This window comes from Chiloscyllium punctatum, chromosome 45 (assembly GCF_047496795.1).
Source record: "Chiloscyllium punctatum isolate Juve2018m chromosome 45, sChiPun1.3, whole genome shotgun sequence".
Taxonomy (NCBI): Eukaryota; Metazoa; Chordata; class Chondrichthyes; order Orectolobiformes; family Hemiscylliidae; genus Chiloscyllium; species Chiloscyllium punctatum.
In genome coordinates, this window is record NC_092783.1 from 20,439,649 (window position 1) to 20,462,501 (window position 22,853).

The 22,853-nt window shown below is 45.0% G+C and overlaps 1 protein-coding gene across 1 annotated transcript in view; it reads left to right on the plus strand.

Moving 5' to 3' along the window:
• The window catches only part of LOC140467208 (DENN domain-containing protein 2C-like), a 122,344-nt gene that overhangs the window by 71,750 nt on the left and 27,741 nt on the right, over nt 1-22,853 (plus strand). Inside the window, exons 4-11 of the mRNA XM_072563418.1 lie at nt 81-229; nt 3,292-3,401; nt 10,910-11,101; nt 12,643-12,739; nt 14,570-14,614; nt 16,778-16,965; nt 20,775-20,884; nt 22,439-22,508. Coding sequence (XP_072419519.1) covers nt 81-229; nt 3,292-3,401; nt 10,910-11,101; nt 12,643-12,739; nt 14,570-14,614; nt 16,778-16,965; nt 20,775-20,884; nt 22,439-22,508 — 961 coding nt within the window. The remainder of the gene's footprint in view (nt 1-80; nt 230-3,291; nt 3,402-10,909; nt 11,102-12,642; nt 12,740-14,569; nt 14,615-16,777; nt 16,966-20,774; nt 20,885-22,438; nt 22,509-22,853) is intronic.

Sequence of the window (22,853 nt, forward strand, 5' to 3'; positions counted from 1 at the left end):
GGTAGCTGCCCTGAACTGCTGCCTGACTGGTACAACGTGCACAGCTGACTCAATACTTTGCTGTCACCCTCTCTTCACAGGAAATCCTTTGAGTTTGAGGATGCACAGGGTCTTCAGATCCTCCTGACACCAGCAATGAGTGGAAGCAATACTAGCGAAGATGGCAACAAGGTGAAAGTGACACTTGCCCACACAGTGTCTGAAGAGAATCTGTATGAGGATATTATAAGTAAGCAGTGTCATTCCACTGTTCTATTTGAGCTGTTGAATTCTCTTCCCTGCACTTCTAGACACAATTCCCCAGATTGCCAGCACATCATCTGAGAGCGTTGCTGTACTTTAGTATCAAGTGGCAGTACATCTGTAACCTATTTACGCTACATTAGTGACTGCCAAAGCAAGAAGAGCAGGAAATGGGAGATTAAAGGAATTTTTACAGAGGTCATTAAAGCAGTGATAGGTTGTCAATAGATAATTAGTTTTGGGAAAGAGGGAACCCAGGTGCTGAGTGGGGGGAGTAGATGTTGGTTCACGGGCACTGTGCTGGAGTGGAGTTGTGTAAAGAGAAGACTGTCTGGGAGAGGGGCACCAAATCAGGGTTGGTGTTGGGGAAGGGGAGATTCCAGTGGGATCTGGGTATCTTTAATCTTTCGTTCTCTCACGTATACAGATCCCAGTTGTGCTGCTGTTGGGGGAGGCTCATTGAGTTCTGGCACTTTCTCCAGGGAGGGGCTATAAATTCGAGAGTCATCATCAAGAATCAAGGCTGCTTGTTGGATGGCTCAGCTTGCAGTTCGCTTCATCTTCCAGAGCACAGCCGTACGGTTTCTCCCCGTCACATACTGTCCTTTGTTCCTATCCTTAATAGACTCTTCACCTCTGACTCGCCTCCTGCTCTGTTTCTACCCACAGGCCTCAACCACATACTGACACTAGATTACATCATCAGTGACTCTTTGCTTTTTCCAAACCCATAGCAATAAAACTGTCTTTGAGAGGATCCACCTGCCAATTCTGCACCTCCTTAACCCACTGTTCTAATTTTTTCATGATCTTTTCTCTCTGAGGTTCTCAAACATGTTTTCAGTCAGCCCCATCTTTGTCTCTCGAAGAAGCCCCAGTTTTGAATGCATTAAAGTTGGTGTACAAAGTTAAAAATCACACAACACCACTTCACCATACACTGGTGAAGGAGCAGCACTCTGAAAACTAGTGCTTCCAATTAAACCAGTTGGACTATAACCTGGTGTTCTTTGATTTTCTAAGTTTGTACACCCCAGTCCAACATCAGCATATCCAAATCGTTAAAGTTGGTGGTCTCCCTGCCAATGGTATTGAAGTGGTTCCAGCAGGCCTTCCTCTCTGTCTAGATTTCCTTGACTTTGTGCTGGTAACAAGCACACCTCCACACACACACCCCCCCCCCCCCCCCCCCCACATCCTTCCTCCTTGTGCCTCTGCTCAGTTCTGTGCCAACAGGCCGAACAACCACCTTGTGCGCTGTAAGACTCTGTGAAGGGGAATTGCTGTGAATGTCACTGCCATGCCAGCACCTGGCCTAGGTTCACCTGCTGAAGGCTCACCAAGCGAGCTGCTAGCTGGATGGCTGCTCATTAAGAGAAGGGGGAGCTAAGAGAGTGAGTGCACACAGTACATAGTGAGCAAGGCTAAGCTGCCAGTGACGGGGGACCAAGGGGAATGATCACCTTGATATTCACTGCTCCTGTTTGCTGTTGGAAGCAATCCTGTGACACCCCGGAAGGAGGCTGTGACATTTAATGCCCACTGTTTCAAGTTACCTGGAATGTCTGTCAAAATCCCAAAATGGACAGAGTGAGGATCAGAAAGTGGATCTCCTTCTGGCTGGTTTGCTGTCTGCTCGATTGGTTTTGGGTGAAATTGAATCCTCTGCTTTCTTTAATGTCCCATTAGGTTTGATTCCCTCGTCTGGTGCGAATAACGTCCACTCCTGAGGAGCTATGTAGTTCAATCCTGCTAACCCCATGTTCAACAGGACCGATGCAATGCATGGTGCCCAATTGGCAAAACAGAGGCTGGTTCACACCCAGCTGAGTCCGAGCTGGAGGCTGGATGGGCAAGTGTACCCACCTGGCCTTGTACATGTGCACGCTCAAAACCAGCCTTTATAAACAGCATTGTCGAAAAGCTGGAATAATTTTTTAACCGTGTGCCCAGCAACATTTTAAAAAATAAGTTTATTCAATTAAAATCAAGTTACCTGGGCAATTTAGCTAGATGCCGTATGATGTGAAACTACCATACAAGCAGTGAAACCGTCTCGTTCCTCACTGCTATCCCACTTCACTTGGATTGCCATGAACTGTCCAAGATAACCAACCTGATATTCGGCAAAATCTAAAACCTGGCGTAATCTCGCAGCCCAGGCTGTGGGTTTTGTGAGTGCACCCAGAGTGATGAGTGTAGTACCCTGCTGTTGGCAGTGTGGGCAAATCAGTTGAAGTTTGATTTGCCACTCTAATGTGGCCCATCGTAATTGTAGGTATACTGGGTGCAATTGCTGAATGACATAATATTAACAGCACAGAAAGAGGCTATTCTGTGCAATAGGTCTGTGCTAGTCTAACACTCATGGAAGCCCTCTGTCACCACGTCAATACTGCCTCCTGTCCCATCAACCCGTCTATGACTTTGATTCGAGGTTGATTTTCTGGAGCTAGCGCTGCTCACTCTCCAGGGAGCCCTGGTGTGCAGACTGATAGACCAGCTTCAGGGATGCTTTGTAGAATCTCTGACAAATGGCAAGGAAGAAACCAATATCCTAGTGAGCTCAATCAAGGAACAGGAAGACTTCATTCCTTCCCTCTGCCCTGACCTTTGGAATGAGTCCATCCCAGGAAGCGCTCTGACCTCTCACCCAAAACAGGTACATGTCAGGATGGAGTGTGCTTGCTAGAACCAGCTCCATCCAATCAGAACTTTCTCTGCCAGTTGCCATCAGCCAGGTTGGCCAATGATAGAGTCCAGCTTTGGGATCAGCTCTCTGTATGTTATAATCCTCTTCAGCTCTTGCTTCGTCAGAGAAGGTGATGAGTCAGTTAACCATTACTTCATTGTTCAGTTCTGGTCTTGATGTTAACAGTGCCTGAGTGATTAAAGTGTCCCTGTCACAAATCATTCTGCACTGTCCCACTCCGTGTCGCTTGCTAGCTGGGCTCTGCTTGCTCTCACCTGCAGTGACTATGAGCATTGGCATCTTCCCATAGGCAGCACTTATCTGATCAGCTTGTACCTCCTCTATCTTGGCTTTAGGCCTTTCCAAGGAGAATCCATACGAAGACATCAAGTTCACCCCGTCGCTTCTGTTGAGAGGGAAGAGAGTCTGGGGATCACCAACCACACGCCCCAGGAGACCTCCCAAGGTAAGAATTCCAGGCTAAACTGGCATTGACGTTGCGAATACGAAGCACCCCTCATGTGAGCGCACCCACCAAACAAGATCATGGTCCTTTATAGAGCTGATCCTTTGTCAGAATTGGAAAGCAAGCATTTATAAAGCGCCTTCCATGACCTCAGCATGTACGACAGTCGATGGGGAACTTATTGAAGTGCAGTCACTGTTATAATGTTGAAGAGTGCGGTGCTGGAAAAGCACATCCGGTCAGGCAGCATCCGAGGAGCAGGAGAACAATGTTTCAGGCATTGCGGCTGAAACGTCGACTCTCCTGCTTCTCGGATGCTGCCTGACCAGCTGTGCTTTTCCAGCACCACATTCTTCGACTCTGATCTGCAGTCCTCACTTTCTCCCACTGTAATAATGTCACCAATTTATGCACAGCAAGCTCCCACAAGCAGCAGCGTGATCATTAGTTAAATTGATGTTTAGTCAGAGTGCTAGGTGGATAAATATTGGTCAGAGCATGAGAGAAAATCCCCTGCTCTTCCCTAGAATACAGTACTGGGAATGTTGACCTCTGTCTGAGAGGTACATCTCAGCAGAATTTCTCTCATTGGAAAAACACCAGCTCTCCCCTATGATAGTGTACTGGGAGCGCTGGCCTGCAATATTCACCAAGGCGTCTTGAAATTACAGGTATGGGGCATCCTGCGCTAGGTTTAAAAAGAAGGCACTGGTAACCAAATCAGTGCCAGTTAACCCTACCAACAGTGTGTGGTCTGGAGCACCACTAACCATGTGACTCAGTCCTTACAGCTTCAACTGAGGTTACTCTGGGTCTACACTGACAGGGGAAAGATGGCAGGAATATAGGAAGGAGAGAGAGTGACTCACAAGATTTTGGCCACTTGTGACAAATTTCTTTGCAGTCAATTTAAAGCTTCCTCATGGACTAGTCTTGTACCCATCTTTGTATTATCCATTTAATCCGCAAAATTAACAGCCATACATTTGGTGCCTCCATACTGATCGTTGACCTATAGAGTCTTGAGATGTACAGCAGGGAAACAAGTCCTTCGGTCCAACTCATCCATGCCGACCAGATATCCTAAATTAATCCACTGCCATTTTCCAGCACTAGGCCTATATCCCTCTAAACCCTTCCTATTCATGTGCCCATCCAGATGCCTTTTAAATATTGTAATTGTACCAGCCCCCACCACTTCCTCTGGTAGCTCATTCCATACATGCACCATCCTTTGCATGAAAAAGTTGCCCCTTAGGTCCCTTTTAAATCTTTCCCCTCTCACCTTAAACCTATGCCCTCTAATTCTGGACTCTACTACTTTGGGGAAAGACCGTAATTGTTCACCCTATCCACGCCCCTCGTGACTTTATTAATTTCTGTACGGTCACCCTTCAGCCTCCAGGGAAAACAGCCCAAGCCTATTCAGTCTCCCGCTATAGCTGAAACCCTCCAACCCTGGCAATATCCGTGTAAATCTTTTCTGAACCCTTTCAAACTTCACAACATCTTTCCTGTAGCTGGGAGATCAGAATTGCGCACAATATTTACAACAGTAGTGTAACCAATGTACAGCTGCAACATGACCTCCCAACTCCTATACTGTACTCAGTGCACTGACCAAAGGAAAGCATATCAAACACCACCTTCACTATCCTATCTACCTGCGACTCCACTTTCAAGGAGCTATGAACCTGCACTCCAAGGTCTCTTTGTTCAGCAACACTCCCCAGGGCCTTACCATTAAGTGTGTAAGTCCTGCCCTGATTTGCCTTTTCAAAATGTAATACCTCACATTTATCTAAATTAAACTCCATCTGCCACGTCTTAGCCCATCACCCATGTGATCAAGATCCTGTTGTAATCCGAGGTATTTGTTATCCACTACACCAGCAATTTTGGTGTCATCTGCAAATTTACTAACTATACCTTCTCTGTTCACATCCAATTCATGTTTATAAACAATGAAAAGTAGTGGACCCAGCACCGATCCTTGTGGCACTCCACTGGTCACAGGCCTCCAGTCTGAAAAGCAACCCTCCACCACCACCCTCTGTCTTCTACCTTCAAGCCAGTTTTGTATCCAAATGGCTAGTTCTCCCTGTGTTCCAAACCATCTAACCTTGTTAACCAGTCGACCATAAGGAACCTTGTCGAATGCCTTACTGAAGTCCATAAAGATCACGTCCACTGCTCTGCCCTCATCAATCCTCTTACTTCAAAAAAAAATTCAATCATGTATATGGTGCCTCCATACTGATTTGGAGATGCTGGTGTTGTACTGGGGTGGGCAAAGTTAAAAATCTCACATCACCAGGTCATAGTCCAACAGGCTTATTTGAAAGCACGAGCTTTTGGAGCACTGCTCTTTATCAGGTGGTTGTGGAGTATAAGATTGTAAGACACAGAAAGCTCACTAACCTTTTGGTCCTGTCTCTGGCTGCCCTGTCTCTTAGAGTTGTTGGCTATTACAGTTGGAGCTTCCTGTTCAGATGGCACTTTCCCAGAATCTCTGGAGTTTTCCTGAATTGAAACTCTTGTGTCCATTCATTCCTGATGAAGGGCTTTTGCCCGAAATGTCGATTTTCCTGCTCCTTGGATGCTGCCTGATCGGCTGTGCTTTTCCAGCACCACTCTAATCTAGACACTTGTGTTAAGTCTGGAGTTTGGGCGGCACGGTGGCACAGTGGTTAGCACTGCTGCCTCACAGCGCCAGAGACCTGGGTTCAATTCCCGCCTCAGGCGACTGTGTGGAGTTTGCACATTCTCCCCGTGTCTGCGTGGGTTTCCTCCGGGTGCTCCGGTTTCCTCCCACAGTCCAAAGATCTGCAGGTTAGGTGTATTGGCCATGCTAAATTGTCCAGAGTGTTAGGTAAGGGGTAAATGTAGCGGTATGGGTGGGTTGTGCTTCGGCGGGTCGGTGTGGACTTGTTGGGCCGAAGGGCCTGTTTCCACACTGTAATTTAACCTAATCTAAGTCCATCACCATTTGGAAATGTTGGCCCTGAGTATGGATTATTTTCTCCATTCCCCCCAGATTCAACTCAGGCCTTTGAGCTGGTGTGAGATGATTATTTCAATAGAATCAATATGCAGGGTTACAGGGAATAGACTCATAACGCTCATTTAGAGAGTGATGCAGACATAATGGGTCAAATCGCCTGGTTCTGTACCCGGACAATTCTGAGATTCTTCACAGCTCGTGACAAACAAAGTGTCAGAATTGTCCAAATCACAGAAACAAACAGCAAAAGTTTTTGAATGTCACTTAAACGTCACAGTGATACACCCACTGAAGCTATAGCACATTATGGTGATTGGGCACAGAAAGATCCCATTGGGCAAAGGAGTCCGAATCTGTTATGGCTGTATAGATTGTGGTGAGTAGCAATGCAGAGTAACTCAGCCATGGCCCGTGTTTGCCATTTGTTAATGAGTGACCTGTTTCTTCACAATCATGAGCTATTTCAACTACTAGAAAGAGCAGTCACATTTTTGGGGAAACAATTGTTCCATCTGTACTTCATACACATCCAGGCAAAGGATGCAGATGTTCCTTATTGATATAGACAAGGAATTGAGAACTGAGAAGCACAGAGAACAAATGAATGGGGAGAAGGAAGCTGAAGATTGGCCAAAGAAGCCCAGAGTGGGTGATCATGAACCTCCTCTTGGTCCACAGCCAAGATCCCATAACCATATTTGCCCAACGGCAAGGTGGCAAATTAACACACTCTCTGTATTCTGGGTGGCTCAGTGGTTAGCACTGCTGCCTCACAGTGCCTGGGACCTGAGTTTCATTCCTCCCTCAGGTGACTGTCTGTGTGGAGTCTGAACATTCTCCCGTAACTGTGTGGGTTTCCTCCCATAGTCCAAAGATGTGCAGCTTGGGTGGGTTGGCTATGCTCAGTTGCCCACAGTGTCTAGGGATGTGCAGCTAGAAGGATTAGCCTTGGGAAATGCAGGGCTATCGGGATAAGGTTGGGGGTGGGTCTTGATGGGATGCTCTTTAGACAGTCAGTGTGGACTCATTGGGCTGAATGGCCTGCTTCCACACTCTAGGGATTCTATGAGTTTATGAAGTTCATTACTCTAGTTGACTTTGGCTATCTGCATGGAATAACAAAGGCAGGTTATCTTCCCCACTCCCCGAAGCACAACATCACCAGTGGAAATCTGCTGGTGCAAATTTATGAAGAGAAATTATGGGAAAGGTCAACATCTGTAAAATGTTCCAAGATCTTTCCTGGAACGGAATGGATTCAGGAGGAGGGTAGGTTGTTATCATGTTGACACACTCGGACAGGCGCACCCTCACCGACTGTGTGAGCTTCCTCTGTCAAAGCATGCTCCAACCATCAAGTTAAACATCTTCCACCCGGAACGAGGAACCTGTGCCAAATCTTAACAGCTGCTGGATACAGTCGCTGCAGTGAAACTTTTACAACCTGTCAATCCATTTCTTCAGAGGTTTATTGCACAGATCATTAAAATGTGGTCATCAGGTTCTCAGAAAGGCAATTGGAATGTGAACCTTTTCAGCTACAGTGAAAGAATGTAATGTGAGGAAGGTTCACTCCAGCAACGTAATATCCACCACAGCTGGAGTACTCCCAACTGTTAAGGATACCACGTGTTTCCACTTTGGTTATGGGAGGAATGCAGTACAGTTTCCAGAACTGAGAGGATAGTAATTACAGAATTATCACAATGAAGGAGACCATTCAGTCTATCATGTCTGCACTGGCTTTCCAAATGAGCAATTCACTTAGTGTCATTCTTTTGCCTTCTTCCTGTAACTATGCATGATGTTCCTTTTCAATTAATTCCCCTCTGAATGCATGGATTGAACCCCTGCCTTTATCACCCCCTCAGGCAGTGAATCCCATGCATAGAGATTACTGAATTATCTCTGCAGCCAAATGCACCCATTCTTGTCAGCCATAGATGACCTACCAAGCAAAACCTATCAAATAGCTTCTGTGGTCCTGATAGACTGGTAGCTATACATGATTAAAGGATTTGAACATCCTACTTTTCTCAACTGGTTTGGAAATCTTCAATGAACTCTGCCCAGTCTGGCAGAGTCAACAAGAGAAGATTGCACAGTCTGTTATGGGTATCTCTCTGTCTCTCTCTGTCTCTCTCTGTCTCTCTCTGTCTCTCTCCTAAAAATATCTAGTCTGGAGAGTGGATGGTGCAATGTGTCAAATCGTTTGAAATGTTGTTTTAAATTCATTCACGGGGTGAGGGTATCGCTGGCCAGGCCATTGATAATCCCAGACAGCTGTTAAGAGTCCACCACATTGCTGTGGGTCTGGAGTCACACGAAGGCCAGACCAGGTAAGGATGGCTGTTCCTTTTCCTAAACGGCATTAGTGACCCAAATGGGTTTTTCCAACATTGGCAATGGATTCATGGACATCATGATTCCAGATTTTTATTGAATTCAAGTTCCACCATCTGCTGTGGTGGAGTTCAAATCCTGGTCCCCAGAACATTATCTGGATCTCTGGAGTGACAGTCCAGTGATCACATCACTAGGCCATGGCTGCCAGAAACACCCCTGCACCACCTCCTCCCACCCCTCTTGTTGCATTGGATTCAGTTGCAATTGTGATGAATAACAAATTTGTTCTGGTATCCCTTACCAGTTCTGCCTACAATGGTCCCACATGTTGGTGCTGAGTCCAGTTTACAGAGGATGCTGGATTCTGGACCCAGAAATCCTCGAAAGTGTCAAGACTGCCTTTTTGATAATGTAATTTGTGAAGGGTGTCACAAACAGACCTGTCCGGTGGCCTCTCGGAGTTATGGCCTGTCCAGTGGCCTCTCGGAGTTATGGCCTGCTGCTGTACAATGGCAGTATGAGCTAGCTCGGGCACACAGGTGATGCACAAAGCTCACTCCTTAATGGTAACTTCCCTGATTAGTCTGGCCCTTACTGCTGGCAGGGCAACGTTCAATCCTTGAAGTCCCGGCTGTTCTGACAAGATGCAAGAATAACAGGACAGGAATAACAAATCCCTGGGTGCTCTCTGTCAGTGCTGGCACCAAAACAAAATACCTGATTTTAACCTCCTTTGATCTCTGATGTCTTGGAAACACTAATGAGTGACTTCATTATTACTCAGTGTCTGCCTTGTCTAGGAAGGAGACCAGAATTGCACAAAATATTCCAAAAGTCGCCTAACCAATGCCCTGTACAGCCATAACGTGACCTCCCAACTCAGATACTCAACACTCTAACCAATAACGGAAAGTATACCAAACGCCTTCTTCATTATCCTATCTACCTGCGAGTCTACTTTCAAAGAGCTATGAACCTGCACTCCAAGGTCTCTTTGTTCAGCAACACTCCCTAGGACCTTACCATGAAATGTATTATGAATAAGACTGGTCTCAACATGCTTCACACACCCTCACCAAAGGAAATAGCAAACATGTGAAACCACTTGGAAGCCTGCACTGGCCCATGAAGGTAAATCTGTGGAGAACCAGGATTCATGGAAGAAGTTGTGGCCACCCCTGTTCCAGGTTAACATTCAGGCTTTTCCTGAGAGAGCGAGTCAGGATGTAGCACTTGCTCCATCACAACTCCTCCCAAGGCAAAACCAATCTACAAGCCTGCACAAATCTCATCAAACCTGTGATGAGGATTCAGATTAGTAATCAGCAACAATTGGATGGCTCTGTGCTATTAGCTGGCTACTAACTCCTAGAACTTCTCCAGAAGTGGTAGAGTCGACACTCTGGAGTTGACCTAGGATCTAAGACAGAGGGAAGAGAATCTGTGTTGGAGGAAGTGGGGAGGGGCTCAGAAGAGGCAGGCAATTAATACAGCGTAGTCAGCATGGCTTTGTGTGTGGGAAATCATGCTTCACAAATTTGATTGAGTTTTTTTGAAGTAACAAAGAGGATTGATGAGGGCAGAGCAGTGAACGTGATCTATATGGACTTCAGTAAGGCGTTCGACAAAGTTCCCCATGGGAGACTGATTAGCAAGGTTAGATCTCACGGAATACAAGGGAGAACAAGCCATTTGGTTACAGAACTGGTTCAAAGGTAGAAGACATAGGGTGTGATGGAGGAGGGTTGTTTTTCAGACTAGAGGCCTGTGACCAGTGGAGTGCCACAAGGATCGGTGCTGGGGCCACTACTTTTCGTCATTTGTATAAATAATTTGGATGTGAGCATAGGAGGTATAGTTAGCAAGTTTGCAAGTGACACCAAAATTGCAGGTGTAGTGAACAGTGAAGAAGGTTACCTCCGATTACAACGGGATCTTGACCAGATGGGCTGAGGAGTGGCAGATGGAGTTTAATTTAGATAAATGTGAGGTGTTGCATTTTGGAAAAGCAAATCAGGGTATAATTGAGGAATATTTCTGCAAAAAACTGAGCAAAATATTTTCCGTCCACTTGAGTGGGAGAGAAGGGGGTGTCCTCTCAGACCTCCAATTGCAGTGACACAGACTAACATGGGAATGTTCATTCCACCCCCTCTAGCTTCCACCCAAACCTGCCAGCCTCCTGGGCCAAGCTCAGGAGAGTAAAAGCTGGAAGCCTGCAGAGCTGAGGAAGATCAGCAAGGAGAACACCTCCCCACTGCTTCGGAATAACCTCCAGCCACCTGCTGTAACCCACGAGGATCCCATCAGTGGCGATGCCTTTGTGAAAAAGAGAAAAAGGATCCCAGCGGTGAGTTAAAGGTGACATATCCACCTATCCAAATTTACCAAAGCCATCACTATGCACAGTTTTGCTCAAAGCATGCTATTCCAAAGAAATATTGATAGAGGAAATGAATGGATAAAACAGTAAATTCTAGGAGCTATGTTGGTAAGAGGATGTAATGCGGAAACATTACACAACAATAATTTGTACAGCGCCTTTAATGTAATTAAATGTCCCAAGGCATATTAGAAAATTAGATAAGATACTGAGCCACATATGATGACATTAAGTCAAGTGATCAAAAACTGGATCTGTTGTGATTGTAGCAAGGACCAGCTGGAGCTCATAGAATATGAGTTCCCTGATTGGGGCTGTTAATCTGGTCCAATCAGGGAGCCCTGATATAAACAGGAGTGTCAGATATTCTGTCAGAGGCTGTGCCAGAGTCAAGAACTACCCACATGTAAATAAAGGGTGACTTGGTGATGGGATACTGGCCTCTGTGGAGTTATTTCATGGTCAAACAGGTTTTAAGTAGTAATTTTGAAGTGAGTTAGGGAGGGAATTCCAAAACTTAGGACATGGGCAATTTAGATTAGGTTAGATTCACTACAGTGTGGAAACAGGCCCTTCTGCCCAACAAATTCATACCAACCTTCTGAAGAGTGACCCACCCAGACCATTCCCCTACATTTACCGCTGACTAATGCACTTAACAATATGAGCAATTTAGCATGGCCAATTCACCTGATCAGCACATCTTTGGATTGTGGGAAGAAACCAGAGCACCGGGAGAATGTGCAAACTCCACACAGTCACCCAAGGCAGAAATCGGACCCAGGTCCCTGGCGCTATGAGGCAGCAGTGCTAACCACTGAGCCACCCTGCTGCCCAATTTAAGACTAAACAGTGGAGCAATTACACTCAAACATTTGCAAAACTAAAGAACTGCTAGCTCAACCCAAGACCCAGGTGTAACTGGCTATTAAATTGAGAGACGTTACACTTGACAACAACAGGGTATCATCACTAAAAGCCAAAATAAAATTCTGCCTCAATATTTCTGCAAAACCTGTTTGTTTTGTCTGTCCTATCCATTCTATGTGTGAATGAATGAGTGTTGCGATTTACAGGAGAAATAGCTTAATTTTGCTTTTTAGTGATTAGCAGCTTGCTTTTCTCACATATTAGAGAAAGGCTTGTTACAATGTTTTGTTTATTAATGAAACCTGGTGTGAGTTCTGTTTTATCGTTGATAATGGTCACAGTCAGGCATTTACTTAGACGACTCATGGAGTAATGGGACTTGATTTCCAGCACTCTGTTCCCATCAGAGTTGTGATGGGACGACAATGATGTCAGAAGTTCACCTCCAAACCAACCAAGTTTGTGAAGTGATAGGTTTAATCTGCAGAGTGTTGCCAAGGAGAGGGGGTGAAGCTGGTAGCTAGGGACCGCAAAGCGTTGATTTTGAAATTTAGCCATACTCAAAACTTTAGTTTTGCTAAAAATTTGGAAGTGTGCTGTGAGGCTGTGGTCATTGATGGCCTGCTGTTCTATTTCAGTTGGTTCTAAAGATCCAGGCAGTGTACGATATGAAGAGAGGAAAGAAAAAAGTGAAAGCTCTGACCTCTTCAGGATCCGACTCCACGCCCGTGAAAGGTACGGAGCAATATTCATCAGTTTATTCTGAACAGTATTTATTAGTGCAAGCTATTTAAGTAATCAAAGCTAGGCTTTAAGGCATAAGGGTATTAAGCTGCCATTTATTAAGTACAGTTGTTACATTCCTCATTTTAATATTTGAATGATTGAACCATTTCAGACATCCAAAATGTTAATATGGTTAAATGGCTCTGTTTGTTGTTTATTCAGTAGGATCAGTGTTGCACGCAATGGAACTGTGTTGAGTCACTGGTTATTCAGCAGATTAAGGGTTAATGTGGAACTGTGAAGAGTCACTAATTATTCTGAGTAAGGATTACTCACTGTAGTACTGTACTGAATCACTATTTATTCAGTAAGACATAGTTCATTATGAGGCATAAAGAATGGAAAGAATTATCTAAAATTACAATAGATCTGATACTTCTGCTGTTAAGAAATGGTTGGAAGTAATGCTCGGATAATTGGATCAACATCCGAGGATTCACAGCAAACAATATTGTATTTTGAAGTTCAATGTTTTTTTTATTCATGTATAGACTGAACCTTAACACTAAACGATTAGTGCAAAGGACAATGATTAAAAGGGTGTGGGATAGTTTGCAGTGTAAGGACACTGTCAAAGGTAGAACTGTGCCCCACTGACCCAGTCTGTAATGCAGTAAGCAGCTTGTCTTTGGCCTGTTGGTAATCATCTGTCATTGCTCACCCAATGGCCCCTGAAACTGACTGTGAGAAACAAGATTGCTGGCAACACTCTTCCCCAGTGTTGGTGTCACAACAGACAACAAATCCCTCCCTTGAAACACCCACTCCATCCACCCCATTACAGTGGTTAACACTGCTGCCTCACAGCGCCAGGGACCTAGGATCAATTCTACCCTCGAGCGACTGTCTTTGTGGAGTTTGCACATTCTCCCCAGGTCTACGTGGGTTTCCTCCAGATGCTCCGGTTTCCTCCCACGGTCCAAAGATGTACAGGTTATGTCGATAGGATCATGCTAAATTTCCCATAGTGTCCAGGGATATGCAGGCTAGGTGGATTAGCCATTGGGAAATGCAGGGTTACAGGGATGGGGGTGGGGGGATGGGTCTGTTTGGGATGCTCTTTGGAGGGTTGGTGTGGGCTCAATGGGCTGAATGGCCTGCTTCTACACTGTAAGAATTGTTTGATTATATGATCACACCCATAAATGTAGGTGGAGATCCTACAGCATTCCTCACTGGATAGATGAATGTTTTTATCTCAAATACAGTTTTTGAGCGAGGGACTGTATTTTCACTGTTTACCTTGATTTGGTGTCTATTGATTAAGAGACTGAGCTTTGTAGTTCAGAAAGGTTTTCTTCTTATTCATTCTTCTGATGTGGGTGGTGTTAGCTGGGCTAACCACTATTGCCCTGAACTAATTGCCCTTGACAGTTTGGCAGGGAGCTGCCTTCCTAAACCACTGTAGTCCATATGAGACGGGTACCTCCACGATTAGGAAGGAAGGGAGTTCTGGGATTTTGACTCAAAGAACCAGGAATATATTCCCAAGTCAGGCAGATGAATGGTTTGGAGAGGAACTTGCAGATGGTGGTGTTAGAAGTACAATCTGAGTTGCTTAGAAATTGAGAACAGCAAAAAATTGCAGGCGCTAGAAATCTGAAATAAGAACTGGAAATATTCAGCATGTCAAGCAGCATCTGTGGAGGGAGAGACAAACTGTTTCAGACACAGTCCCTTAAAATACAGTTGGTCGCTCTGGGAAGAGCTCTGATTCAGTTCCTTAAGCTGACGACAGAACATGGCTTGAAAATTCATCTGTAATCCTGTATCTTTCAGATGACAACAGTGAGACAGAGAGCGATACAGAGGAACAAAAGAAAGGTAAGGGCGAGTGTGTATTTTGGTAGCATGTTGTCACAATACGTTATGTCCTATAGTGACAGTCCACTGCCAGGGTTGATCGAGGGATGAAATGAAGACAGATATTCATAAAAAAAGCAATTTTACAAAATAGTGAGTTGGCAGTCTAGCCTTTATAGTGAGTCTATATTGTATATACAGCACAGAAATAGGCCATTTGCTGCAATCAGTTTGTGAAACACTTATGCTTTTTATGGACCAGCCTTGCACCTTTCCTCTTGTAAATCCATTCCCTTCTCCTGCATGTGCCTGCCTTGCCTCCCACTAAGTTTATCTATACTCTTCACATTAACCACTTCCTGTCTGCTGCAGGAGTAGCTTGCTTGCTCCAGTTGCCAGACTCTCGGCAGTCACGATGTTGCAGTCTAAACTTTCCATTCCATCCCATCCTCCTGGATGTCTTCCTGTGCCTGGACAGTTCCTCAATATTCCTCTTGATGACTTTCCATGAAGATCACTGGGCTCAGGGTAGCTCAATTCCGAGCCCCTGGAGGGGTCATTCATCTGTAGTCCAACCTATAAATTGGTTTTGGCTCCTGCCAGGCCACGCTAATGTGACCGATTCACGAAACTTTAATACCAGATGTTCATTAAAGTAATACAGGTGCCTAAGTTCAGTGTGCTGATACTGTACATGTACCATGCTGGTGGTGTGGTGTGTAACTGTGAAAACCTTAGTCTCATTGAGCTCACCCACCAAATGGCACTGGGACGTTGCTGTGTGGGCCTCTGCCTGAGATGCTCAAGGGAGACTGTCACACTGGGCTCTCTCTATTCCTTGTAACTGGGACAGTATCACACTGGGCTCTCTGTATTCCCTCTCACTGGGACAATGTCACACTGAGCTCTCTGTACTCCCTCTCACTGGGATAGTGTCACACTGGTCCCTCTGTATTCCCTCTCACTGGGACAATATCACACTGAGCTCTCTGTACTCCCTCTCACTGGGATAGTTTCACACTGGTCCCTCTGTATTCCCTCTTGCTGAGACAGTGTCACACTGGTCCCTCTGTATTCCCTCTCACTGGGACAATGTCACACTGAGCTCTCTGAACTCCCTCTCACTGGGATAGTTTCACACTGGGCACTCTGTATTCCCTCTCACTGGCATAGTGTCTCACTGGGCTCTCTCTATTCCCTGTCACTGGGACATTGTCACACTGGGCTCTCTGGTTTCCCTCTCACTGGGACAGTGTTGCACTGGGCCTTCTGTGACCCTCTCACTGGGATAGTGTCACACTGGTCCCTCTGTATTCCCTCTCACTGGGACAATGTCACACTGAGCTCTCTGTACTCCCTCTCACTGGGATAGTGTCACACTGGTCCCTCTGTATTCTCTCTTGCTGGGACAGTGTCACACTGGGCCTTCTGTGCTCCCTCTCATCGGGACAGTGTCACACTGGGCTCTCCAGATTCCCCCTCTCGGGATGTGGGTGCTGCTGGCTGAGGCAGCGTTTATTGTCCATCCCTAGTTGGCCTTGATGGTGGTGTGCCACCTTTTTGAACAGCTTGCAGTCTTTGTGGTGTGGACACCTCCACAATGTCCTTAGGAGGGAATTCCAGGATTTTGACCCAGCAACACTGAAGGAAAGGCGATATATTTCCAAGACCGGATGGTGTGTGGCTTGGATGTAGTGGTGTTCCCATGTATCTGCTGCCCTTGCCCTTCTAGATGGAAGTGGTTAAGGATTTGAAAGGTGCTACTGATTAGTAACCCAACCCCCCTCCATTTTAAAATCAGAGGCAGTTGAGATTTGAGAAACCTGAAGAAAACTGAAAGTACTGGGTGGGAAGAAGGGGGAAAGATTTATGTTTTGCAAGTATTGGAAGCAAAAGGGTTAGCTTTGCTAAGAGTATTTCTGGCAGAAAGATCCATAAGGAAAATATTGGAATAACTGATTTGGTGTGTTATAGATCAGCCTTTGCATTAATGAATGAGAACCTTTATATTATCTAATGATATTTGATGGCCCATTTGAGTCTTTCTTTGGATCCAGCTGTTGCTGACTCCTGGTTGAGAATGACGGTGTGTCAGACCATGGAACCTGCCTTTTACCCTATTGTACTATCTGAGGTAATTCTGACTGAGTTATTAAATAATTTTCCTGTCCTTGCTGTTTACAGCTCACAATCAGCGTTTGGTATATGTGCATTCAACATTGAAAAGAAACACTCGCTATCAAACCCTTGAGCGGGATTTATTCGAATTACAGGAGCAGAAGCTTTTTGAATACTTTGTGGTGGTCTCACTTCGCAAGAAAGCTTCGATAAACATATACGAACCTCAGGTCACGCAGCAGTTTCCCAGTAAGGTGAGATTGGCAACACTCTGCATATAAATGTGTGAGCAAACTTGGCACATAACCCACAAGGCTCTCTGTTAGGAACATCAGTGAGTGTGAAACCCTGGCTGTTAAACAACAGGAACATTTAAGAAGGTTCCGCTGGTCTTTGACTGAGGTCATGTGGTGTTGGGCTCTCTACTCCCTCTCACTGGGACAGTGTCACACTGAGCTCTCAATATTCCCTCTCACTGGGATAGTGTCACACTGGTCTGTCTGTATTCCCTCTCACTGGGACAGTGTCACATTGGGCTCTTATTGTTCATGTTCTCTCACAAGTTCTAAGAAAGCCTGTGTCATTCTGAACTCTAATATCCCTATAACTGAGATCTGTCACATGAGCAATGCCCTTCTTGACTCTTGCTTTAAGTCACTTCTTGCCCCTCAATCTTATTTGGTGCTTTCATTGCATGTTTGCATAACATTTTTCCTCCCAGTGACCCCCACTGTTGTCTCCTTTTCTGTATTGAATCATCCCCAATCCCAAAAAATATTGATCTCCTCACCTCCCTTCATCTTCCTTTTCCCAATGTGCACAGCCCTCAAAGGACTCCTTGTTTGTGATCATGGAGGCACTGTTTCCTTATTTATCTCCTTGCTCCTCCTGCATTATCTCCTCCTTGCCGTGTTACCATGTTGAAATGTAATGCAGAGGTTCTCACTGTCAATGCCACTCTTCATAGGCATCAATTGCAGTCATTATCCACCTCCATTCCACTGATCTATATGCTTTAAACTCCAGATTTCAATATCTTCCATATTCAGGATGTAACAGAGCTAATTCTGAAGGCTGGCAATGAATTGATTAAATGCTTTTAAAATTTAGATCTCATTTTCATTATTACATAGAATTTACATCTCCGACTTCTTGCTACTCAATAATCTCATCTTTCTCACTCGACATATCTTTCTGTTTACTTCTTACTCTTGAACTTCTCCAGCTCTCTCTTTAATGGATCTCTGCTAATTCCCTCAAATATTCTATGTCACAGAAAGGTCAAATGGAAACTGCACCTTCAGTGCTTGGTGAGCTATTTTCCTGTACATTGGAGTTTTTCTATCACTGTGGAACCATGAGATATAATATGCTTATTCAAAAAGGGACAGAGGCAGAAAGTAGGTAACTACACATCGTTGCTTTAACATGTGTTGATGGAAATTGTTTCAATTTATTGGTAAGAAAACGATAACAAGATATTTGGAAAGTCAAGACAGAAACCATCAGAGTCAGCATGGCTTTATGAAGGGTAAATCCTGTCTGACTAATTTGCTCTTGTTCTTTTAAGATGTTGCATGTAATATAGATATTGGGTTTTCTGTAGATATACTATATCTGGACTTTCAGAAAGCATTTGTTCAGGTGCCACTCAAAAGGTTAATAGATAAAGTAAGATCACATTGGGTTTAGGGGTAATTTATTAGCTTGGAGAAAGGATTGGTTAACCAACAGAGAGCAGAGAGTTGGGATAAATGGGTCTTTTGAAGATGTAACTGGTGGGGTGCCACAGGGTTCAGTCCTCAGGACCCAGCTATTTACAATCTATGTTATTGACTTGGATTTGGGGATAGAAAGTACAGTCACCAGATTTGTAGATGACATTAAATGAGGTGAGAAAGTAAGTTGCTGCGAAGAAATAAGAAGTTTACAAATTGATATAGTAAACTATTTGAATGTGCCAAAATTTGGCAGTTGCAATTTAATATGGATAAGTGTGAGGTTATCCGTTTTTGGTCAGAGGAATAGAAAGGTAATTTATTGTCCAAATGGAGAGAAACTTCAGAATGCTTCAGTGCAGAGGGATCTGAGTGTCCTCTTGCATGAGTCAGAGATTTAGAATGTAGGTAAGGCAGATAATAAGGAAGGCAAGTGGAATTTTGACATTCATTGCTAAAAGAGTAGAGTATAAAAGTAGGTATAGGGCTGCAGCTACAAGGTATTAGTGAGACCACACCTGGAGTATTGTGTTTCGCCTCGGTCCCCCCAACTTGAGGGATATGGTTTCACTGGAGGCAGTTCAGAGGAGGTTCACTGGATTGATTCCAGAGCTGAGGGTTTTGTCTTCTGAAGCAGGATTGAGCAGTTTAGGTCTGTATTCTCTAGAGTTTGGAAGGATGAAAGGTGATCTCATCGTATATAATTGCTGAAGGGGATGGACAAAGTAGGTGTAGAGAGCATCGTTCCCCTTGTCGGGTAATCTAGAATGAGAGGTCATAGTTTCAGCATAAGGGGCAGCGGATTTAAAACAGAGGTGAGGAGGAATCACTTCTCTCAAAGGTCCATAAATCTATGGAATTCACTCCCCCGTGGATGGTGAGACACTGAGTAAATGTGAGGAGGAGTTAGACAAGTTTTTAATTAGTAACAGTTTGAAGGGTGATGGGGAGTGGGCAGGAAAGTGGACGTGAAGCCGAGATGAGATCAATCAAATGGTGGAGCAGGCCTGAGGGGCTGAATGGCCTTCTCTTTATGTTCTTATGTTACAACCCAGGCTTTCTCTCACAATGTCTCTTTTGTAGTTTAACTTTATATATTCAATTTGTTAGCATGTTATGTTACTGCATATTGGAGTTATATCAAGAGTATACTGAGCAACCCACGTTCGTTTCAGTGCGTAAATTAATGAGGTCATTGTTAATCCCATAGTGCATCACCATGTTGAGTCCGCACCTTACATTCACAGGACTTACCAATCTCTCTAATGTCACTTGCCTTGTTACAGTGAACACATTATAACCAATCTCTTAGTCCAATAGATGCTGTAGGAGCAGAGATGTACTGCTGAGGCTATATAAGGCTCTGGTCAGACCTCAACTGGAATATTTTTAGCAATTTTAGAAACATCTAATAAATTGGAGGGTGTCCAGAGTGGTTTATAAGCATGATCCTGGGGGTAAAAGGCTGGTCTTATGAGGAGTAGTTGAGGATTCTGGGTCTGTACTCTCTGGAGTTTAGAAGGAAGAGAGGGCAAAGGACTCTCATGGAAACTTGCAGATCACTGAGAGGCCTGGAGGAGTGGGCATGGAGATGATGAGGAATTTCCTCAGGCACAGAGAGTAGTGAATCTGTAAAACGCATTGACACAGAGGGCTGTGGAAGCCAAGTCATTGAGTTTATTTAAGATAGAGATTAATAGGTTCTTGATTAGTAAGGGGTTCAAAGGTGATGGGGAAAAGGCAGTAGAATGTGATTGAGAAACATATCAGCAGAACACGGCACAGAGGCACAGTGGTTAGCACTGCTGCTTCACAGCACCTGAGACCCGGGTTCAATTCCCGCCTCGGGCGACTAACTGACTGTGTGGAGTTTGCACATTCTCCCCGTGTCTCAGTGGGTTTCCTTTGGGTGCTCCGGTTTCCTCCCACAGTCCAAAGATGTGCGGGTCAGGTGAATTGGCCATAGTGTTAGGTGAAGGGTTAAGTGTAGGGGTATGGGTGGGTTGCACTTCGGCGGGTCGGTGTGAACTTGTTGGGCCGAAGGGCCTGTTTCCACACTGTGAGTAATCTAATCTAAAACTAACTCGATGGACCAAATGAACTAATTCTGCTCCTGATTCTGATGGTCATTTCTTTCCTTTTCCTGACCTTTAAAAGTTAGCTTCAGCTTTTGCACCAAGAATGGCCATTGAGGACAGAGGAGAAGTTATGCTCAGTGAACTAGTGACAGAAACACAGGAGAACATTGCTGGAGTACAAACAAAGTGAGCTCCTGAACTTGTGCCTGATGACTGTAATTGTGCATGGTTCCTTCATGCGAGGCTTGTTCCTATGTTCTCTAACAGCTGGAGAAGTCGACAAGGCAAGCCCGTGATGCTGAAGAAAGGCTAAAAGCTATTCCTCAGTTCTGCTTTCCTGATGCCAGCGAATGGGTTGCAGTCTCTCAGTTGACCAGGTATGGGCTCTTATAATGTGCATTGGTGATGAATCCTCAGCTATCTGTTCTGTTAAAGCACATGGACTAATCTCCTAGTGTGTTATAACCATAGGTGAGAGCAGCCTTCTCACTTTTCCGATGGGCAAGTAAAGAGCTGTGACCTGCTGTTTGAACGTGTGTGACAGCAGTAATACACATCGGTGGATCAGGAGCAGTTCTCAGGGAAATGAAGATGTACTGTTCGGTAGCACCTTTCGTGCCCATAGCAAATGAAGTATTTTGAAGTGTCATCGCTTTTGTTTTTGGACGTGCATCAGCCAATTTTCACACAGGCAGAGCCCACCAACAGCAATGTGATAAATCCCAAATAGTTTCTGTTGGGTTGAGGAATGAATATTGGCCGAAGCACAAGGAGACTTTGCTAGCTCCTTGTCAAAGTGGAGCCCCAGGTCCCTTTGTACTTATCCGAGAGGCGGGGTACGACCTTTGTTAAAGATTTCTCCCGGCAATTGGCACCTCTCGGCAATGCAGCATTCTGTCAGTACTGCAGTGGGAGGATCTGCTTGGGCTAGCTGCTGGTTTCTGGAATGAGGTGAGATTGTTAATGGTGTTCTAACAATGGATGGTCTGTCAGAAACTTTTCTGTTTGGGCCTTACCTTAAACTTCGAGTTGCCTAGAAAACCACATTTAACATTGAATTCCTAGTGATATATTAGGGGAAGGGTGGGGATGAGGGGGAGCGGAAATCATGTGTTTCAGTTCAGACTGCCACTAAGTGAGGCCCTTTCTAAAAAACAAAATCTGCCCGGCCAGAAGGTGCAATGGGTTCACACAGAGCTACAGGTACCTGTTACTAGTCTGTGCCCAAATGTACTGACTGTATTCAGAAGATGCTTGTTCACATGTCGATCGGAGCTCTTGGGGGTCTCTGGGCAAGCCAGTACAGGCAAAAACTGGACTGCTCGAGAGGCAATTAAACAATATGAGGGATTCTTTTCATTCATCCATGGCACATGGGCATCACTAGCAAGACCAGCCTTTGTTTTCCGTCCCTCGTTGCCATGGAGAAGATGGTGGTGATAAGCCAGCTCTGGACCCACCGCAGTCTATCTAGTGTAGGTGCCCTCATAATGCCAGCAGGAGTAGGGTTCTAGGATTTTGACCCAGTGACAGTGAAGGCACGGCGATACATTTCCAAGTCAGGATGGTGAGTGACACAGAGGGGAACGTGCGGGTGGTACCTGCTTCTGTTCTCCTCCTTGGTGGTAGAGGAGGCAGGTTTGGAAGGAGCTTTGTCGCGAGTGGGGAATTGAGAGCTCGCTTAGAGGCGGTGGGGCAAATGGTGTTTTGACATCAGTGTGTAAGCATCAGAAATCTGTGCAGTTTAATGTTAAACCCCAGGGAGTCGTAGTGGCCAAGAGGCAATGCCTTGGAGTGTTTGAGTCAGCTAATTGTTATTGCTGTGAAGAAACACATTGTTTAATTGCTGGCCATCACATTGATGGTGAGTCATTACGTGTGATTCTCTGTTTGTTCTGGGGTGTCCTGTAATGTATTCATTGCACCAACAGTGAAACCTTCTCCTTCGTTTTGACTGGTGAGGATGGGAGCAGAAGGTTCGGGTACTGTCGGAAACTCTTGGTGAGTTGTGCAATTACTGAACTCAGTAAATGCGAGCGTCATAGGGACTGGGAGTCTGTCTATCTTGATTAAGTCTGTAATCACAGCTAAAAACTCAGAGAGAGCTGTGTGCAGCCTTCCACAGAGCTCACTGCATCCAGGCCAACTCCTATAAGTAGTCCTGACCATGCAACAGGGGAATGAAGAGCAAATTACCAAGAGGCAGCCTCCTCAAGATTAGTGTCTGCCAATTAAAATCATATTGGACCTATTGATGCCATCTTTTGTTGAAAGAGTTTAAAGATGCAGGTTTCCCGTCTTTGCAGTCCTTTGGTCTGAAAGAAGAATAGTTCATTGCAGAGTATT